Consider the following 16789-nt stretch of genomic DNA (forward strand, 5'->3'; position numbering starts at 1 on the left):
TGTAGGGATTATATACAAGTAGAGTCCGGAAAGGAAAACAAATATCCCTATTTCTGGGAACCCTGGAGCTACAAAACTTTGTTCTCACTAAACTCGTGCTACTTCCTATTTCTTGTGGTTTGTTCTCATGCTGTTTTTAACCTCTTCTCAATCCAATACAGTATTTCCATTTCATGTCCAAAACAAACCAAGGAAAAAACAGAAGACACAGTGCATATGAAAAACAATTGAACAGAAACATTTTCATTCCCAGAAGGATTTTAGCCACAATTTAGGTCAGTTCTACTTTTCCTTTTCTTCTCTCCTAATGAGTTCACATGTTACTATTTTAGCTCATTACAAAAGCAGCACTGAAGTGTCTCTAAATGAAACATAGGCTCTGTTTTCCCATTGAATAACAAAAGGTGCAGGTTTGGAAAAAAAAAAAAAAAAATTCCAGCTAGACCATTTGGTTTAAAGGTGATTTTCCCTGTTTTATTACTACATCCTCTTATTAAGAAAAACAGCTGGGTGGAATGAGAAGGAAATATCATGGAATCACAGAATTGTTTGAGTTGGAAGGGACTCTACAAGGTCATCTGGTTCAACTCCCCTATAGTGAATAGGGACATCTACAACTAGATATACTCCACATGCTTTGAGAACTTGGGAAACTGAGGCATGCAGAAAGCAAAGTCTTCTTTAAGAGCTATTGAAGAGCCTTTTCTTGACTCTTTGAGCACAATCAACCCCAATTAGAACACTGAGCACTCATATCATCCACAGTCAGATCACCATACATGCCCGAAAACCCTTCGTGTTCAGTCCTTTCTAGGTTGGGATGCCCTTTCATGATCTCTCATTTTTGAAAGCACGCTGCTTGCAGGAGGTAAAAGGGTTGGGTAAATAGCAGAGTAGGGATAGCAATGCAGGGTGGTACATCCTATCGTGGTGGCAGCTGCTGGGCATTTCCACCCAAAAGCAACACAGTGAACTGAGCATCAACCACTTATATTCCCAGCTACAAGAGTAAGACATGTCCAAGTCTTTGCTGGGATGGTAGAGGAGAAAAAAATGGCTTTGTTTTTTCATTTCTCAGCAGATATGGACACAAGAATGGCTTAGAATTGATAAAAGGGGAGGAGGTCCCAAACGTGGAACTGCAAAAGGAAGAACACCTTCTTTATTCACCTGCAATAGACAGGAGAAGTGCAATTACAAGAGAAAAACTTCACTTTTGGCTCAGGATTAGTGCTACTTTACGCAGTCCCGCTGTCCCAAAAGGCACTCGCTCCCTCACAGTACCCCAAAGGAGCTGTTTATAATAAGGGCTCTGCTTTTATTTCTTATTTCAAAACAAACCTTTGCCATTTCCTGACCAGAAAAGCTGTGCTTTTAATTCTGTTCTGCTAGAGACTTTGAAAGTTGAGAGACTGCTGCTTTCCACTATAAATAGCCTGGGCTCGCTATGACATCTCACTGTGACATTTAGTTCAAACAAAGAAAGAAACCTTGACAGGAAACAAACAAACAAAAAAAAAAGATAGAAGGGAAGAAAAAAAAAAAAACAAAAAACACGTACAAGAAAAGAAAATGAGTTCCTACATCTCTGGGAGAAATTCATTTCTGGATAATGTCATAACCTTGAGCGAAGTCCTTGTTTTCAATCCTTGAGACACATCCCCACCCCATAGAAGATGCCTGATCCTCATTCTGGAGGAGGCAAGTCTTCTCCACATGACACACAGTAGGAAAATTTTCTTCCAGCATCTCTCAAAATAGTCTCAAAGAATTTTGTGGTATCATTTTCACACTCCAGAAAGTCCATGGTCACCATAGCTCCAAATTACTGCCTTTATTTCCCAGAGCCCTGAAAGCAGTGGCTGTTGCATCACATGTATCTGAAACCCTCCCATCAACAGGCACTCAAGCAAGAAGACATAGGTCCCAAGATGTGCATCTTGCCATAAGCCAGGTTATTGAAAACTTGAAACAGAAGTGATTTCTCCAAGTATTTTACATCGTTAGTTTGGCTTCCATTTAGTTTTCTTGGAGTACAGATGAAAGGTGATATTCTCCATGTGTATAAATACCCAATGTGTGTGTGGAGTGCTTATAGGACCCCAACTCAGAGATCTCCAAAAGCTGCTTGGAGGTGGTGCTGGGCACTCTGCTCTGGGTGTCCCAGTTGAGGCAGAGGTACCCATCTAGAGGTCACAAACTCAAGACCAGAAAATTCCATATGAGGTGGTTGAACACTGGAGCAGATTGTCAAACTTTCACCCTTGTATATTTTCAAAACTCATCTGGTCATTGTGCAGAGCATCCCCATTTTCCACCTGGAAATTGGGTTATCTTCTTGTAAAGCAGATAGATCAGACAACAGGTCTGAAATAAACTGATGGGGAAAGCTGATATCCGGGAACACAGAGAACTGGGAGAACGGAGACCTGAGAGGCACCAAACAAAATCTATCTTGCTTGCCTTTCTTCTCAAAAAGGCTGCTGCATCAAGTAGCACTTCAACATTTAAGGATTAGTTCATCTGCTGGAAAAGCCCGGCCTGATCCAACATCCATTTCAAAGCGTTTACACTTATGGAGAGAGTCAGTGGCCAAAATGATGAGTACAGTGTGGCAAGGACACTCATAACTCACTGCTATAGATAAACAGTCTGTTATGTTCTGCATATGCATTTAAAACAAACAATAAAAAACGTTCTTAGCAGCAATCAAAGACTTTGCAAAGAAGCCTTCAGAGCCTTTAGTTGATTTCTGGTAGAGAATGATGTGAAAGAAGTCCTAAAGTCGTGGAGTCCTACAAGTCCTCAGGACAGTTCTGGCCAACAGCTACGGAAAGCTGTTTGTTAAAATAAATGACATGGAATTGGCTGTAACGAGCAATAAATTAGACACGTTCTCACACGAAGAGTCGTCAAAATGTTAGCAAAACCTCCATCAGAGAGGATGCTATATATATTTCGGGCACTTGACTGACAAAATCTCTTTGGATTCTCATACATCGTCCATGAGACATTCCTACTCCCTCTACTGGTTCCCTGATAACACAAGGAGCTCAAGTTCCTCAATACCCACCCAAGTTAGGCAACATGGGGTTAAAGAGAACTGATGTCAAATTTCTTCTTGCTTCGGAATCCACAAACACATTTAAAAGCAATTTTTTCCTCGCTTTCTCCTTGTTAAATTCATCATGGTGACCTCTAAACTTATCCTAAGCTAAGTTTTACATTGGTACAGGAAGAGATTAGATTCACAAATTGCAGAATGGCTTCAGGACAGACTTTGGATGGGGGAAAAATTCTTCAGTCCCATAGTATGGAAGGAAACTTCGCATGAGCTGTTCGTTACCATTCTTAATGGCTTAAGGGAGCCAAGTCCTGAGCCCAGTATAGCCATAAAGGCACTGAATAGGCTGTATGGCCAATAGAAGAAAGCCTCTAAGCAGCGTGATTTTTCTTGCTCAGTATCTTAATTACGATCAGTCCTTTCTGGATTGAACTTTTGCAGTGTGCCCATGGGGGTTTCGTAACCACCTTTGTCTGCAAAACACTTCTTAGTTCTCAGGAACGGTTGATATACCAGGGGAAAAAGCACGCACAGAGTCTCACATTTCCCTGATTTTGATTTTTTGGAGGTCTTAGACTTTCTAAGTCTAAGACTTTCTATCTGTTCAAAGGATTCTCCACATGTGAGATGACATTTGTAACTCCAAACAGTTTCACGTTTTCTATTTTGTCCTCGATTTTCAAAAGCCCATTTTGTCACAGGTAGAAAGACAGAGACTAAGAATGCATTTCTCCTAAGGGTTAAACCTCTCCAGTAAATGTGCTGCCCTCTGAGACTGTAAGCATCCTTAAAAGTATTCCTGACTTATCCTTTATTTCAGTACTTTCTCCCAGCTTTGTATCAGATTTTGAAAATCCATATAAACACTAATGCAACACCAGAGCACATTTACTGAAATGCTGAATTCAAAGCAACTCAAATCCTTTTTTACTTGCTCTCCAATTCTTCCACATCTTCTCGCTACGTTACAACCCAATTAGCTGCCAACTCCTAAGAGCGTAGATTATCATCATCGTAGCTCACCTTTATTCTGTTCCACGGGGAATCATCACATTAATTTCAGGAAGGACGATGCAGCTTATTAGTGATAAGGGATATGCGAATGTTAATGTACATGCTGATGGTTTATTTTTAGGAGCTGAGCGATATTTATAAGGCTGCAAGGAATGGGTGCAGGGCTACAGCAGGATTCTCTTCTGTAGGGAAGAAAAGGGAGATAAGGCCAAATGGGTTATCTCATCTTGCACGCTTCTTATTGCTAAAGGTATTTATGAGGTTTAAGTGCTAGAACAATTAATTAAGTAAGGGAATCTGAAACAGCTCATTTGGGAAAGAATGGGAAGAGGAGGAGCTTCAAGTTAACCTGAACACATTGATTTCAGCAGTCTTTTTTTTCTAAATTGCTTACATGACCCCCAGGTAGCTCCCCATGTGCTCCCATTTGCCAGCCTATAAAACAACTGCTTCTTAGAGTAGCGCTAAAAGCTTTCATGTTTCTCAAGATACTGCTATCTTCAAGCAACTGTCAAAAAGTCACTGCAGATCTGCTCATACCTTTGCTGCAAAGTCATCACTAATGGTGCAGACAAAGTTCTTATATAAAACATCAGATCTAACCAGGACTTAACAGTATATGTAATACGTTAGCAGTGAATTCACCTTATGCATTTTCTTAGCATGCCCTTTTTGACCGCAAAAAGGATCCTAATCATAGGATCATTAAGGCTGGAGAAGACCAGGAAGATCCCCAAGTTCAACCCCAATTCACCCCACCATGCCCACTGCCCATGTCTCTCAATGCAACATCTCCACGGATCTTGAACACCTCCAGGGATGGTGACTCCACCACTCCACTGGGTAGAATTTATGGCAACATTTTTGCACAAATGTGCTGAAGAAAAACCTTGCTTTGCTTTTTCTTTTTATGGCCTTTCAGATCTTGATACGGCAGGGACGCTCAGAACACAAGATGCCAGGAGACAGCAAAAACGTGATCCAAGCCAGAGGAAAATTTGAAGCCTGAGACCATAACTCAAGACACTCTTGTTGGTCAGAATTATTCCTCAAGAGTGACAGCTCCCAAACGACTACCACAACTGAACAGCTTAGAATGGCACGCTGGTAAGGTTTTTCTTTTAACTTGACAAATGCTATGTTTCACTTCATATAAATTCTTACCCATCCTGAATATTAAGCAGAACAGAAATCTATTCCAACATAAAGGTAACGCAAAAAAGAAATGAAATTAAGCATTTGCATGTTGATAATTTCATCTCTCGACCATAATAAAAATGTGTGATTCAGAATCAGTGGCAATGGAAGAGAACACAGAAGAAAATGCCTTATGAAAATCGTAAGGACTTCCTTCAAAATATAACTGAGGTTAGATGAAGAAGCAACAGCACCATCTAGGGGATTCTGCACGTTCTGACATGCATGGATATTCAGGACAAGGAAAAGTAATGTTTTAGGTTTTGTATTTTTTGTTTGAGAATCACTCTAGTTTGAATTTAATCGTAACTACAGTATCAACAGTAAAATCACAGCTTAAAAAAAAGACTGACGCAAAAAAACTGTATTAGACTTTGGATGAAATCTACTTACAGTAGTACTCCAGCACCAAAAAGTGGGCAGTTAGGCTGATAGATGTATATACAATTAAATGATATGTCAAAGTCTTAAAATGCTTAGTTATTTATAATGAAATCTATACAAAACAGTTAAAAACGTGTTTTTTATATACATTTCAAAACAAAAAAAGTATTGTCTTCATTAGCAGAACGTATTAAAACTGGTTCTCATATCCCATCTGAACCCACTCCCCCCTCTCTGTGGCTTGTAACTATCACAGAAACCCAATGTATTGCTTCAACAAGCCAAGTCATAAGGCTGATTTCAGAGACCTACCACTGTATACTGATCTCAACATCGAAACTCCCCAAGTGGTCACTTTAAAAACAGCATGTCAGAGTAAAATACAGATTTTTTTAAAAGCCTTAGCTCACTTCTAAGCTCCGAGGTTCAGCTTTTAAAGACGTGGAACCACTTATCCCCCAATTTTGAAAAATGGATATATAGCAAAATACATCCCCCACAACCCTTATTGTACTAGAATTTACACACCTGCCTGTTTAACAGGAACTTTTTAAACAACTTGGACTCACTTTAAGTTTTAAATAAATAATCAGAGATCAACTAGAGTCGATGAGCATTTCATGTGCTTATGGCACAAAGAAACAGCTCGTACACCGTTACCCTAATTCCTTTAAAGCATGAAAACAAAAATCCACGAGCAAATCCACACTGCTACCAGTTAGTGATTTTGCTTATTTCCAAACATTCAACAACAAGAATTTTAAAAAAATAAACTATATTTTTCGGCTTATGAAAAAATCTTAACTCTAAGTGAGCACAAGTGCAAGAAAGCTAACCAATTCCAAAACTCCTGGGGCTCTTCCAGCACTGTCAGAGACACTGTTTCTCTCACATGCTATTTAAAAATACAAATATTTATTACACATTCTCTTCTTTGATGGTGTTTTGCTCAGCAGCTAACAAAAAGACGCAGCAAATTAAAGATCTCTTTTCAATGAAAGCTCTTTCAGTATCTGGGCAAGGGCTTCAATAGCACGGGCTGTAGAATTCGCTGCAGATTTGCTTGTTAACAGGAGTACATTCCACTGTCACGGGATTACTGTATCTCAGTAACTACACCTTTTTTTTTTTTTGGAAACAATTTCTAAGATGCAGCTTTTGCAATACTGTCTTGTTAAAACACACTGATGCTTCAAGGGTCCAATGAACAACTCTAATAGGCAAAGTGCTCTAAGACATCACAAAACAAGGGCATCTGGGATACTCAAATCCCCGGATAGGTTAAAGTGCACTCCAGTGTCCCCATTCCTTAGGATTGTTCAGCAGAACTCTGAGAGGGGCTGGGCTCAGTGCCATCCTCAGCGCTACTGTCCATGTCATGTTCCACTGCAGTCTCCTCATCATCATCGAGACGCTGACTGGTGAAGTTGTTGAGCTCCAGGAGCCCGCTGGGTTCCACTACCACGTTGGAGCTGGAGTGACAAGGGATGGAATATCGAGGGATAGTCTGAAAAAAAGAGAAAGATTTAAGTTCTAACATGCACAGCTTTGGCAGGCAAAGGCATCTCAGCAGGCACAGGAACTCATGGAAAAAGGGCTATTTAGTTTTCCAAGAACAATTTTTCCTAGCTAACGCCTGTTGCAAACATTTGTCAGAGCTTCAAAGGACCCTTTCGTAAGATGAGGTTGTGAAAGACAACATCTGAATGCTTTGTTAAGGCACTGATCGTGGGCTTGGACCTTCACTAAAGGTCTGTGACAGAATTGCAGCACAACAAACAGCAAAACCACTGACTGCCACCACTCATCACTCTACAAATGCAAAGCAAGAGAGAATACTCTTCAGCATCTTATGTTTTCCTCAGCTGAGCATTCAGATCTATGGAATAGCTCTATTTCTTGTATGTGATAAAAGCTCTGACCCTGTTCAGTGCTGCAGTAGCACAGAGGCTAAGGAAACAAAACAGATCTAGGCTGTTTATTTCTCCTTATGCTTTTTCTGGTCCTGGAAATTCAGTCTACATCTTTATACAATTCAAAACTTGGGCAATGTTCTGACTTTGAAAAAGTCTGTAGCATGCCATGACGATAATCAACATCTCCAGGTATAGAAAATAAAGTAGAAATTTCCTTTGGTCTGTTTAAGGAAATGAGGACTAGGGATTGCACAAAAGCCAAGTTAGCTGCAATGAAGAGTTCACAAAGTGACAAGAAAAATTTGAATGCTCTGTACACAGTTCTCCCCATCAAAAGTATTTCACTGTTACACGATACACAATAAAACCATTTCAATCCGCACATCATTTCTGTAAACAGATACACTGCCAAATATCTGCAACAATTCATATATAACACTATGAGACCTCAGACGACTGAAATACTTCACCAGTTGACTTTCTGACCATGAATTACATCACAAAATATCACATTTAAGACAGCAAAATCAATTAAAATATCAATCATCAGATAGGCAATGATTCCAAGCATCTAAAGATTTAAAGTCTCTTTATCTTAAAAGTGAAAAGACTGTTTATATACAGTTTACAAACGTCCTTGTGAATCCAGACCTCATTTACTGAACTTTCCCATCCAGTGAGCACAACACCTCTACTTCATTTTCTGCCCAAATTAGTTTTATACTCATTAAATGGCATAAAAAATTCTAGATCATAGATCCACCGTATGCAGTGATGGTCACGTTTGAATCATTTCAAAGTGAAGCACTTTGTAATAGATGAACTTGCTTTGTTTTCTTAGCAGAAAAACAAAGGAAGACACTGAGAACACCATGAATGACAGTGCTGAAGAAACCTGAGCTCATTTTAACAAGAGCTACATACTTTGAAGCTGTAATCCGTTGCAAGCCTAAGAGTAGAAAAAGCAAAAACTGAAGAAAAAACAAAAAATACTTGAACACTGTTCAGCTGCTATCATGACATTAGACAAAGCACGTTTGCTCTGCTAAATCTTTGCCTTATTTGCTCTGGTCTTCTCTTACCTGGATAACAATTTCTGATGAACTCTCTTCAGCTTTCTTTTGTGATACATTCTGAATGTGTATAAAGTGGTTTGTTGTAGGCATTCCTTGTGCATCGAGTTTCCTCTCTGTTATAGTAGGACCAACAGCAGGAGGACTTGAACTGGATTCTTTACATGTCTGTTGCTGGGGGATGGAAGTTGCCGTCATCCCTACTGCAGCCACCCTCGGCACCTGGGTACAAGGTGACGACTCTGCTTCGCTAGCAGGTTTACTAGTGGACATGGCCTTGATTTTGCGGATCCACTATCACAGTTTCTACATTTGTATCAATCTGAGCTTCCACCACCATAGACATTCTCAAAATGTCTGCTACTGCTCTCTTCATGGATGCCTGCATGGGAAACCGTAACTGGCAATGCCAGTTTGGGCACACAACTGCCACCTGCTACCTTTGAAACAGGAGGTTGATGCCCCTCAAAAGTTATCTTTGTAACAGTGGATCCTTGAGTTATAATTGGATGCTTGCTGCACCTGAAAATCAAATTTTTGTTGTTCACATTACAGCTAGATTTTTTTTTATTATTGAAAATCTAATCAATATTTCCAAGGACAGTATTGGCACAAACAACATACTTGCTATTAAGAAGACAGTTGAAACTCAGTGTTTTAACAAAGGAATTAGCAACGAGATGGCAACAGGTAATTGAAGCCTGGGGAAACGCAGCTCTTTGGGCTGCTAGATAAGGATTGTAGCAGTATAATACCACAGCAGCCTCGTCTCCTTTGGGATTTACATCCCCAAGTGACGTTTGTTAACTCTCTTGTTTTCACACGTACTCCTGAAAGGGACAAAGAATTTGTACTTTTCTGGAGTTAAAACATATATGTATTTTTTCCATGTTCCTTAGTTGTTTCATTTTCCCCTCCCAAGGAAAATGAATTTACTCTTGTACATGAAAGCCACTGAACTTCAGGAAGATGTAAACTACAAAGGAAGATGTACAATGGAGAGCCTTAGGAGACTGCAGTGTATTCATCTTTATTTCCACAGAAATAAAAAGTGCTACGGGAACGTAAATTAATAATGTGTCATATCTAAAAAAAAAAAAAAAAAAAAAAAAAGGAAGAAAATAATTAGGGACAAATTCCATGCACCAGTGGTGGCAGAAATTCATAAAAACTGTCCAACAAAACACGTTTGTGAGCTCTACGGATTTTTCCCCTATAACACATGTGCTTCTCTTTCCTAGTGTCAACCTTCTGATGGGGTAATTAATATCAGCGGAATGAGGAGTTCTCTCTTGCCAGGACAAAACACTGCTACAGCGACAGGGTTGGTGTTTAGATTTTTTCCTTGAACAGCGACGTGTATTTTGCATGCTATCAATATTCCGTTACCTGGCTTGCTGGCTGTTTCTCTGAAGAGGCAGGTAGCTGCATTTGACTCTGGGGGGGTTGGGGTTGCATGTAGATTTTTTGTGCCGTTGGTGCCTGTTGCAGTTTGGGCAGCTGCTGCGTGGTTTTTACTGCAAGCACCTGTACTACAGTTTGCTGTGGCTGCGCCACTAAGGTAGGGAGCTGCCTTTCTTTGGCCATCATGTGGTGTGGGGGGTGCTGTGCATCTGGTTTGGTCTGTGCTTGCTCTTGCTGGAGGGGGGTTAGCTTTTGATGCCTTATAGAAAGCTGGGGCATTTGTGGGAGTTTGTGCTGGATTTGGTCGGCCTGCAGGTGGATTGTCTGCTTCTGCTTAGTCTGGAAACATTGCAGAGTTTTCACTTGCAGTTGAGTCTGTTCCAGCTGCGGCTGACTCAGTTTTTGCTGTTTTTGTGCCTGCGATTGTGTCAGGGCAGATCTGTAGAATAGGCCAGTCTGAGGATCTAAGGTGTCCATCTCTTCCACTTCTCCCTCCTCAGTTCCAAGCTGTTCACTCTGTTTGGTGAACGCAGTGTGACTGCTTAAGGCCTTAGGAAGAAGAAGTTGGAGCAAGTTAGTAAGGAGCAATCTGATTTATAAGAAAGCATGATCTAAACATAATTTTTGATGCTTCAATCTTTCTGCAACTGATTTTACTACTGCTGACTCCCATCTCACGTATACATTTACACAAAATTCATGACACCTATGTAGTTAATAATACTGTTTCCATGTTGAAATGTAGCAAGCCCCCACATGAGAACATTAACTGCGTTAGCTGCTCTTCAGTGGAAAATACACAGCCCTGGCTCACATCACACTAGGGTTCAAATCCATTAAATCAGCATGGCAGATAGATATGAGAGAGTAGGGACAAAGAGGTGGTTCAATCGTTAACTTCTCATTAAAACCAGAGCCCATCTACACAACTTCTTACTGTGCCTCTCGAAAGTCTAGTCAACCCCTCCATCTTTTCTCCTGCAGCTCCCAGAGATGCCCAGAGAGGTGGTGGTACCCCATCCCCTGGTGATGCTCAAGGTGAGGCCGGATGAAGCTCTGAACACCTGACAGAGCTGTTAGGTGTCCCTGTTCAGTGCAGAGGATTTGGACTAGATGGCCTTTAAAAGGTCCCTTCCAACTCAAGCAATTCCAAGATTCTATAATTCTCTACACCTACTATCCATCCCATTTCAGCACAGATTCTCTTTTCCTTCTCCTCAAAATTTTACTACAACTTTTCTCATGCATTTCAAGGAATTTGATTGGATTTTTTTGAGGGAGCAAGAGACCTATGTTACTACACTTTGTGTATCTTCGCATAAGCATTCTATTGACTTCAGCAGCCTACTCAAACACCAGTGAAAATCTGTTCTTTGAAGTGGATTTATAATCCTAACACAGCACTGCCCTTGTTGCACAGCTGAGGTTGCTGATTTTTCTACACTAATGCCAATATAATCTGCAACGCTGACCCCTACAACACAACAATATGGAAAAAAGCACCTGGTTGCTCTCAAGAAGATGACATAAACAGCAAAAACTAATCTAGGAAAGACTTCTCCACAGTGACTGTGAATACCTCTTTTAACACTCTCAAGTCTTCCTTTTTAACCCACCATCCTCCCCCATCAAAACAGGCAACGTTGAACTCATTTGCCCTCACACTTAGCATTTCCAATGAGAGGAACACACTCATTCAGAAGAAACCCTGCTCCTGCATCATTCACATAACCTCCTGCTGTTTTACAGACTGTTTGCAAAAGAAAGGGTACAACCTGCTGCATGATATGGGTAATTGCGCCTGTGGAGGATGCGGGGATAGATTTCACCACAACAGAAGTCTGCGTTGCTGTCTGTGACTGAGCCACGTGCTGCAGCAGAGTCCTCTGGGGCTGGGATGACTGCTGGTGGGGTTGGGACCGATGACTAACTGAAAGTAAAGAGGTCAGTGGCACTTCTCCAGAACTAACTGCAGTAACTTCAACTGTTTGCTTTGCATTTATCCTTCAGCTGAAAGCATGAGTGAAATAAAGAGCTGAGTACAAAATATATTTGATTGTATGACAGCTTCAACTTTAAAGTGCAGATCTATTTTGAGAAGCCTCTTAAAATAGCATCTCAGGGACTTTGCTTTTGTCTCTGTTTCCTAAGTCATCACAGTTGGTCCAAATCTCCTCTGGACTCCTTTTCCCAGCACGCCAACTTTGCAAGCGGAATTTGTACTCTGTTTTCAGCTGGGTTCTTTTTATATAACCCATACTACACAACACCGTAGAGCACAAATTATTCTGTCACCTTTACAGGTGCCAAAAGCACCTGCACAACTGACTGCAATTAAGAACAGCAACCCCTGCACACTGAATTTCTATCACTGTTAAATCACAACAAATACTCTCTCAAGTACAAGCTAAATTTGTGAGATTAGCCATTAAAAAATGCTCAGATATTATTAAGAAAACAAGCAAGGCCGATCAGAAATCACAGACTAAAATTAGAGACCTTGTCAAGGGTCTGTTAGAACAGACACGACCATAAGTTATGGAGCAATGGTTATGGCTCCATAATTAAATAATGGATTAACAGAGAAATGATTCCCTTGGCAATTCAAAAAATAAAACATCAATCATTCCATATTGCAGTCACTGATAAGACGTAAATCCAAATTCCACGCCTATCCATACCAACATGTAAATACTTTCATTAACGTTTTGGTCATGCAATACTGAATAACTGAAGGAGAAAAAGCAAAGTTTATATTCAGTTATACTATAACTGAAAGTTAAAAGACCAGCAACCTTGCTGAAAGTTAGAAGGAAGGTCAAATTTTGAAATAATACGACAATTTCACTTTCCCGTTCCAGGAAAGGAGTTGGATGATATCAATACCAGCTTGCATGCTGTGCTAGATCCATTATGGATATCCCCCAACAGTTCCTACCCAATTCAAAGCTTCATTTAAAAGTAAAGTTTCTAACCTATGTGGTTGTGTAGATATTCTTCCGAATGTGAACCAAGACAGTGTTGTCTTCCTGAGTCTGCAGACAGACAAAAAACGGTGACACTAAGATGCGTGAACTGCTCCCTTGTCCTCACCAGGAAGTACACTTTGAATCCCAGCTCCCATACAGATAAAAGTGCACCTAATCCTTTGGTGGAATCGTATGCAGGAGATTCCACAGTCAATTACATCTTGCAGACTACCTTACTACTGAATTTTCTAGCAGAAAATACAACTGTACGGATTATGATGAATCCTGAGAAGCAGAAATTAAAACAAAAGGAAACTCTGAATTACCTGCATTCCCTGGTAATGTGCAGTTAAACTGGGTGAAGGGATAAAAATGTAAGAGCAAAATAATCGGTTTTGTGCTGTAGCAGAGACTGCTGTCAGTCAGCCCACAGTAGCCTGCATTTCCCTGGCAGATTCCTGTAAATCATCTCAAACTTTACCAAATAAACACTACTTTAAGCATTAATTGTTCAGGGAAGCTTTCAGCTTTTGTACTCCATATGACAAAGTCTCTACAGAGATACTGACTTTCTCTCCTCTCCTCCCAGCACCCAAAGGGTCCTAGTTTACATCAGCTTTTGCAGTAAGACCCAGTAACAAACAGAACTTTGAATACAAACACAATGCATGGCATCTATGTCAGTGAGCATGACTGACTTGGTGACTGGAGAGCAGTTGAACATTATTTATTCTATTTCAGAGCTCGATTTAAAAAAGATCCAAGGGAGAATGAGTCAAACATTCAAAACCAAAGCCAGACACATCAAGTGTTATTTTAGAGTAACAATAAGCCCCTCCATCCCCAATTTTACACAACTTAAATTTAGAATACAGAAGGGACGGAAACGAAAAAAGGAGTATAGGACAGGAAAATGACAAATAAAAAGAAATTAGATTGGACATTGAACGGTACAAACACTGAAGTTACAGACACATACTTATTTCACTCCCTCAATGCATATTTTGAACACATTCATGTTTTCATTTTCCAAATAAAGACAGTAGGTAGACCAACAATGTGGACTTAAGAAATTCAATCAAGTAGTTTGATCCTCTTGTGTGAAGCTGGCTCATAAGTAGGATTCTTAAGGTAGCAGAGAGCATCCAAAGAGACTTGGCATAATTAGAGAGTTGTCCAATGGAAAGGAGTCATGGGCTAAGACAAAAATGACATCCAGATAGGAGGATTCAAGTGTTAAAAAAAAAATAAAATACAGAAGGTAAGAGTTGTTTCCCAAGTATAATTTCAGTTTAAACCATTTCTTCAAAAAGTGCAAATTTAGCAGTTCAAATCATTCCGGCAAATGAAGAAGCCGAGAACTGCATTAGGAAGCCAAAAGCACATCTGGCTGAAAAACATACTTTGTGCTTGTAAGCAAGTAGCATTTTGCCAATATGGATGAAGTAAAAAATAAGTGTAGTTCCTGTAACTTCGTTTTCTACTTCTTTCTTACTAGACATTTTCCCTAAAGACAAGAAGGGCAGCGTTTCCTCACCATCTAATCAGAGGACAGAACGTCTCTTTAATTATAATGTCTTGAAACAAGAATCATTTGTTTCAACTAAAAGCACTTTCCAGTATGTTCCAGAAAAGCAGATGCATTTTCTGCCCCACTCTGCATAGGGTCTCAGTAGTGGAAGAAAACACTCATTTCTTCACTGGAGGATTACAGTGAAATACAAGTGAAAGAGAACTCCAAAATAAAGTCCCAAGACTTCAATTACAAAACTACAATCAACTGTCTGAGTCACTTACCAGTTGTGATATATTCAGCAACTAATTCTGATTCTACTACAGCAATTGAAGGGCTTTCTGGAGAATGTCTCTTTTCTTGGGTCATCTGTATTGGGACAGCCATTTGGCTCAAGTCAATGGTAGGCTGCCTTGGCTTCGATTCTAACTTCTCCTTCACTGCTTTCAAAGAAAAGCAAAGCAGGATGCATTAAAACAGATCTCCAGTATGAAAGCAATAGTTTAACTGTAATGTAATTAATACATTATGTACATTACATAATTGTTTCAAAAGAGCTTTTATAGAATAAAAATCAAACTAGTTTTGTTCATTTAAGGTAGGTGCTTTTCAATTACAAAATTTCTTACAAACTGCTGCCTAAGCAAATATAGCAGCTGAGAGCTCTGAAGTAATCCTAACCAATCAAATGCATTTCCACACCTGTTGTCTGCTGAAGCTCTAGCAAAGCTTTTATTGTGGAAGTAGCCGACTGAGATTCACTGGATACATCCTGGTAAATTATTGTAGGGCTGGTGTCCACAGCTATTTCGTGTTCTGACCAATCTTGACTTCTTGAAGCAATCACATGGACTACAGGCTGAGAATCTGTTGACAAAAAAAAAAATGTAAGGCACATGAAGTCAGTCATCATGGAACCAAGTGGGTTGGAGGTCTCTTGTCCAACATCTTGCTTGAAAGAACAGTTGGGCTCAAAATCAAACTACATTAACCATTATTCTTTAGTTCTGAACTTTTACAAGGATGCAAAGCCTCATACTGCAATGCTTTTGTTTAGTTTTAATTACAAGTGACCCAAAGTAAAACACAATTCATTTTATCAAGTTACCAAGATCTTATTTCTTAGTTCTTTATCAAAGCTTTGATAAATCAAAGTTCAGCATCTCTCTTTGCATGCTGAATTCACCTTGAAGGTTTTCACAGTTCAGTTTATCAACATGCATTCAGCATTTTGAATTTGCACTGCCTACCTTTCAAGTTTTTCAGTCTTTTTTTTTAAAAAAAAATTTATTGAAAATGACAGTATAAACCAAAAGTTACAGTATTATACAGAAAAGGTTACTGATTGATAAGTAAGTGTGTTTAACTGAGAAATTTCCTTTTATTTAGTGTAGTGATACATTCTATGGTCACTTCAGACGAAAGGTTGAGTGTTAGTTACTTTATAAATACATTTATTATTTATCCTATTCTTTCACATGAGAAGCTGCATCTATATCAGAGCTTGAAGGAGTGGTGGCTGTACTGTCTTCACAACCAAGAGCCCAGCAAGGAAATATTATTTCTATTTTTCACAAAGGATAATGATGTATCTATTAAATAGCTCATGCAAGATGAATATACCTATAAGGGAAGTGACAGTGACACTCAGTGACAACAGACTAGATGAAGAACTTTGCTGAAGAGATGCACAGAGTTATGTGAAACTAATCAGCATGCTTGGTAGAAACTCCACTCCTATTTTAGGAAATGTTGATGCATACCTTGGGAGCTCTGAGAGGACTCTGTAGAAGAAGAGCTGCTATCAGTGTAACTTTGTGGTTCTTCTTTCACTTCTGGAAGAGATGAATTCCCTGTCTCTGCTACCCTTGACGCCTGCTGTAACGTTTCAGTTACCAACTGCCTAGTTTGTTCACTCACAACTGTTGCTTGAAATGTCACTGGCTTTGGTTTTATGAGAACCTGGTTAGAAAGATAGATTGCGTACAGTAAGAGCACTCATGAAAACAGATCTGAGCAATTAGAGAACAGTGTGCCACTAAAAGAGATCTACGTACAAGACTTAGACAATACTGATAACTTGCTAAAAGAAGTCTACCTGTAAATTCAGCAACTCTGATTGTTAAACCATGAAGTCCCAGTAAATGGCACTGCACAAGAATGTACTTCTCAGTAATTTTGAGCACTTAACATAATAAAGCACTAAGCAGTCATTCTTCGCAGCTGGACACAGTGATGTGGACAAGAGAAAGCTA

The 16789-nt window shown here is 39.7% G+C and overlaps 1 protein-coding gene across 7 annotated transcripts in view; it reads right to left on the reverse strand.

Annotated features, from left to right (window-relative positions):
- Nucleotides 1-5524: 5524 nt before the first annotated feature.
- Nucleotides 5525-16789, reverse strand: part of EMSY (EMSY transcriptional repressor, BRCA2 interacting) — a 42371-nt gene continuing 31106 nt past the window's right edge. For 4 of the 7 annotated variants that reach the window (XM_085216497.1, XM_085216498.1, XM_085216493.1 and 1 more), the window contains 7 exons: nt 16298-16496; nt 15237-15401; nt 14819-14977; nt 13028-13087; nt 11828-11982; nt 10038-10601; nt 5525-7166 (listed from right to left, as the gene is read on the reverse strand). In XM_085216497.1, coding sequence (XP_085072623.1) covers nt 6969-7166; nt 10038-10601; nt 11828-11982; nt 13028-13087; nt 14819-14977; nt 15237-15401; nt 16298-16496 — 1500 coding nt within the window. In that variant the 3' untranslated portion in view covers nt 5525-6968. The remainder of the gene's footprint in view (nt 7167-10037; nt 10602-11827; nt 11983-13027; nt 13088-14818; nt 14978-15236; nt 15402-16297; nt 16497-16789) is intronic. The other 3 variants (XM_085216494.1, XM_085216496.1, XM_085216495.1) reach the window with 3 other exon arrangements.

This window comes from Meleagris gallopavo, chromosome 1 (genome assembly GCF_905368555.1).
Source record: "Meleagris gallopavo chromosome 1, MGAL_WU_HG_1.1, whole genome shotgun sequence".
NCBI lineage: Eukaryota > Metazoa > Chordata > Aves > Galliformes > Phasianidae > Meleagris > Meleagris gallopavo.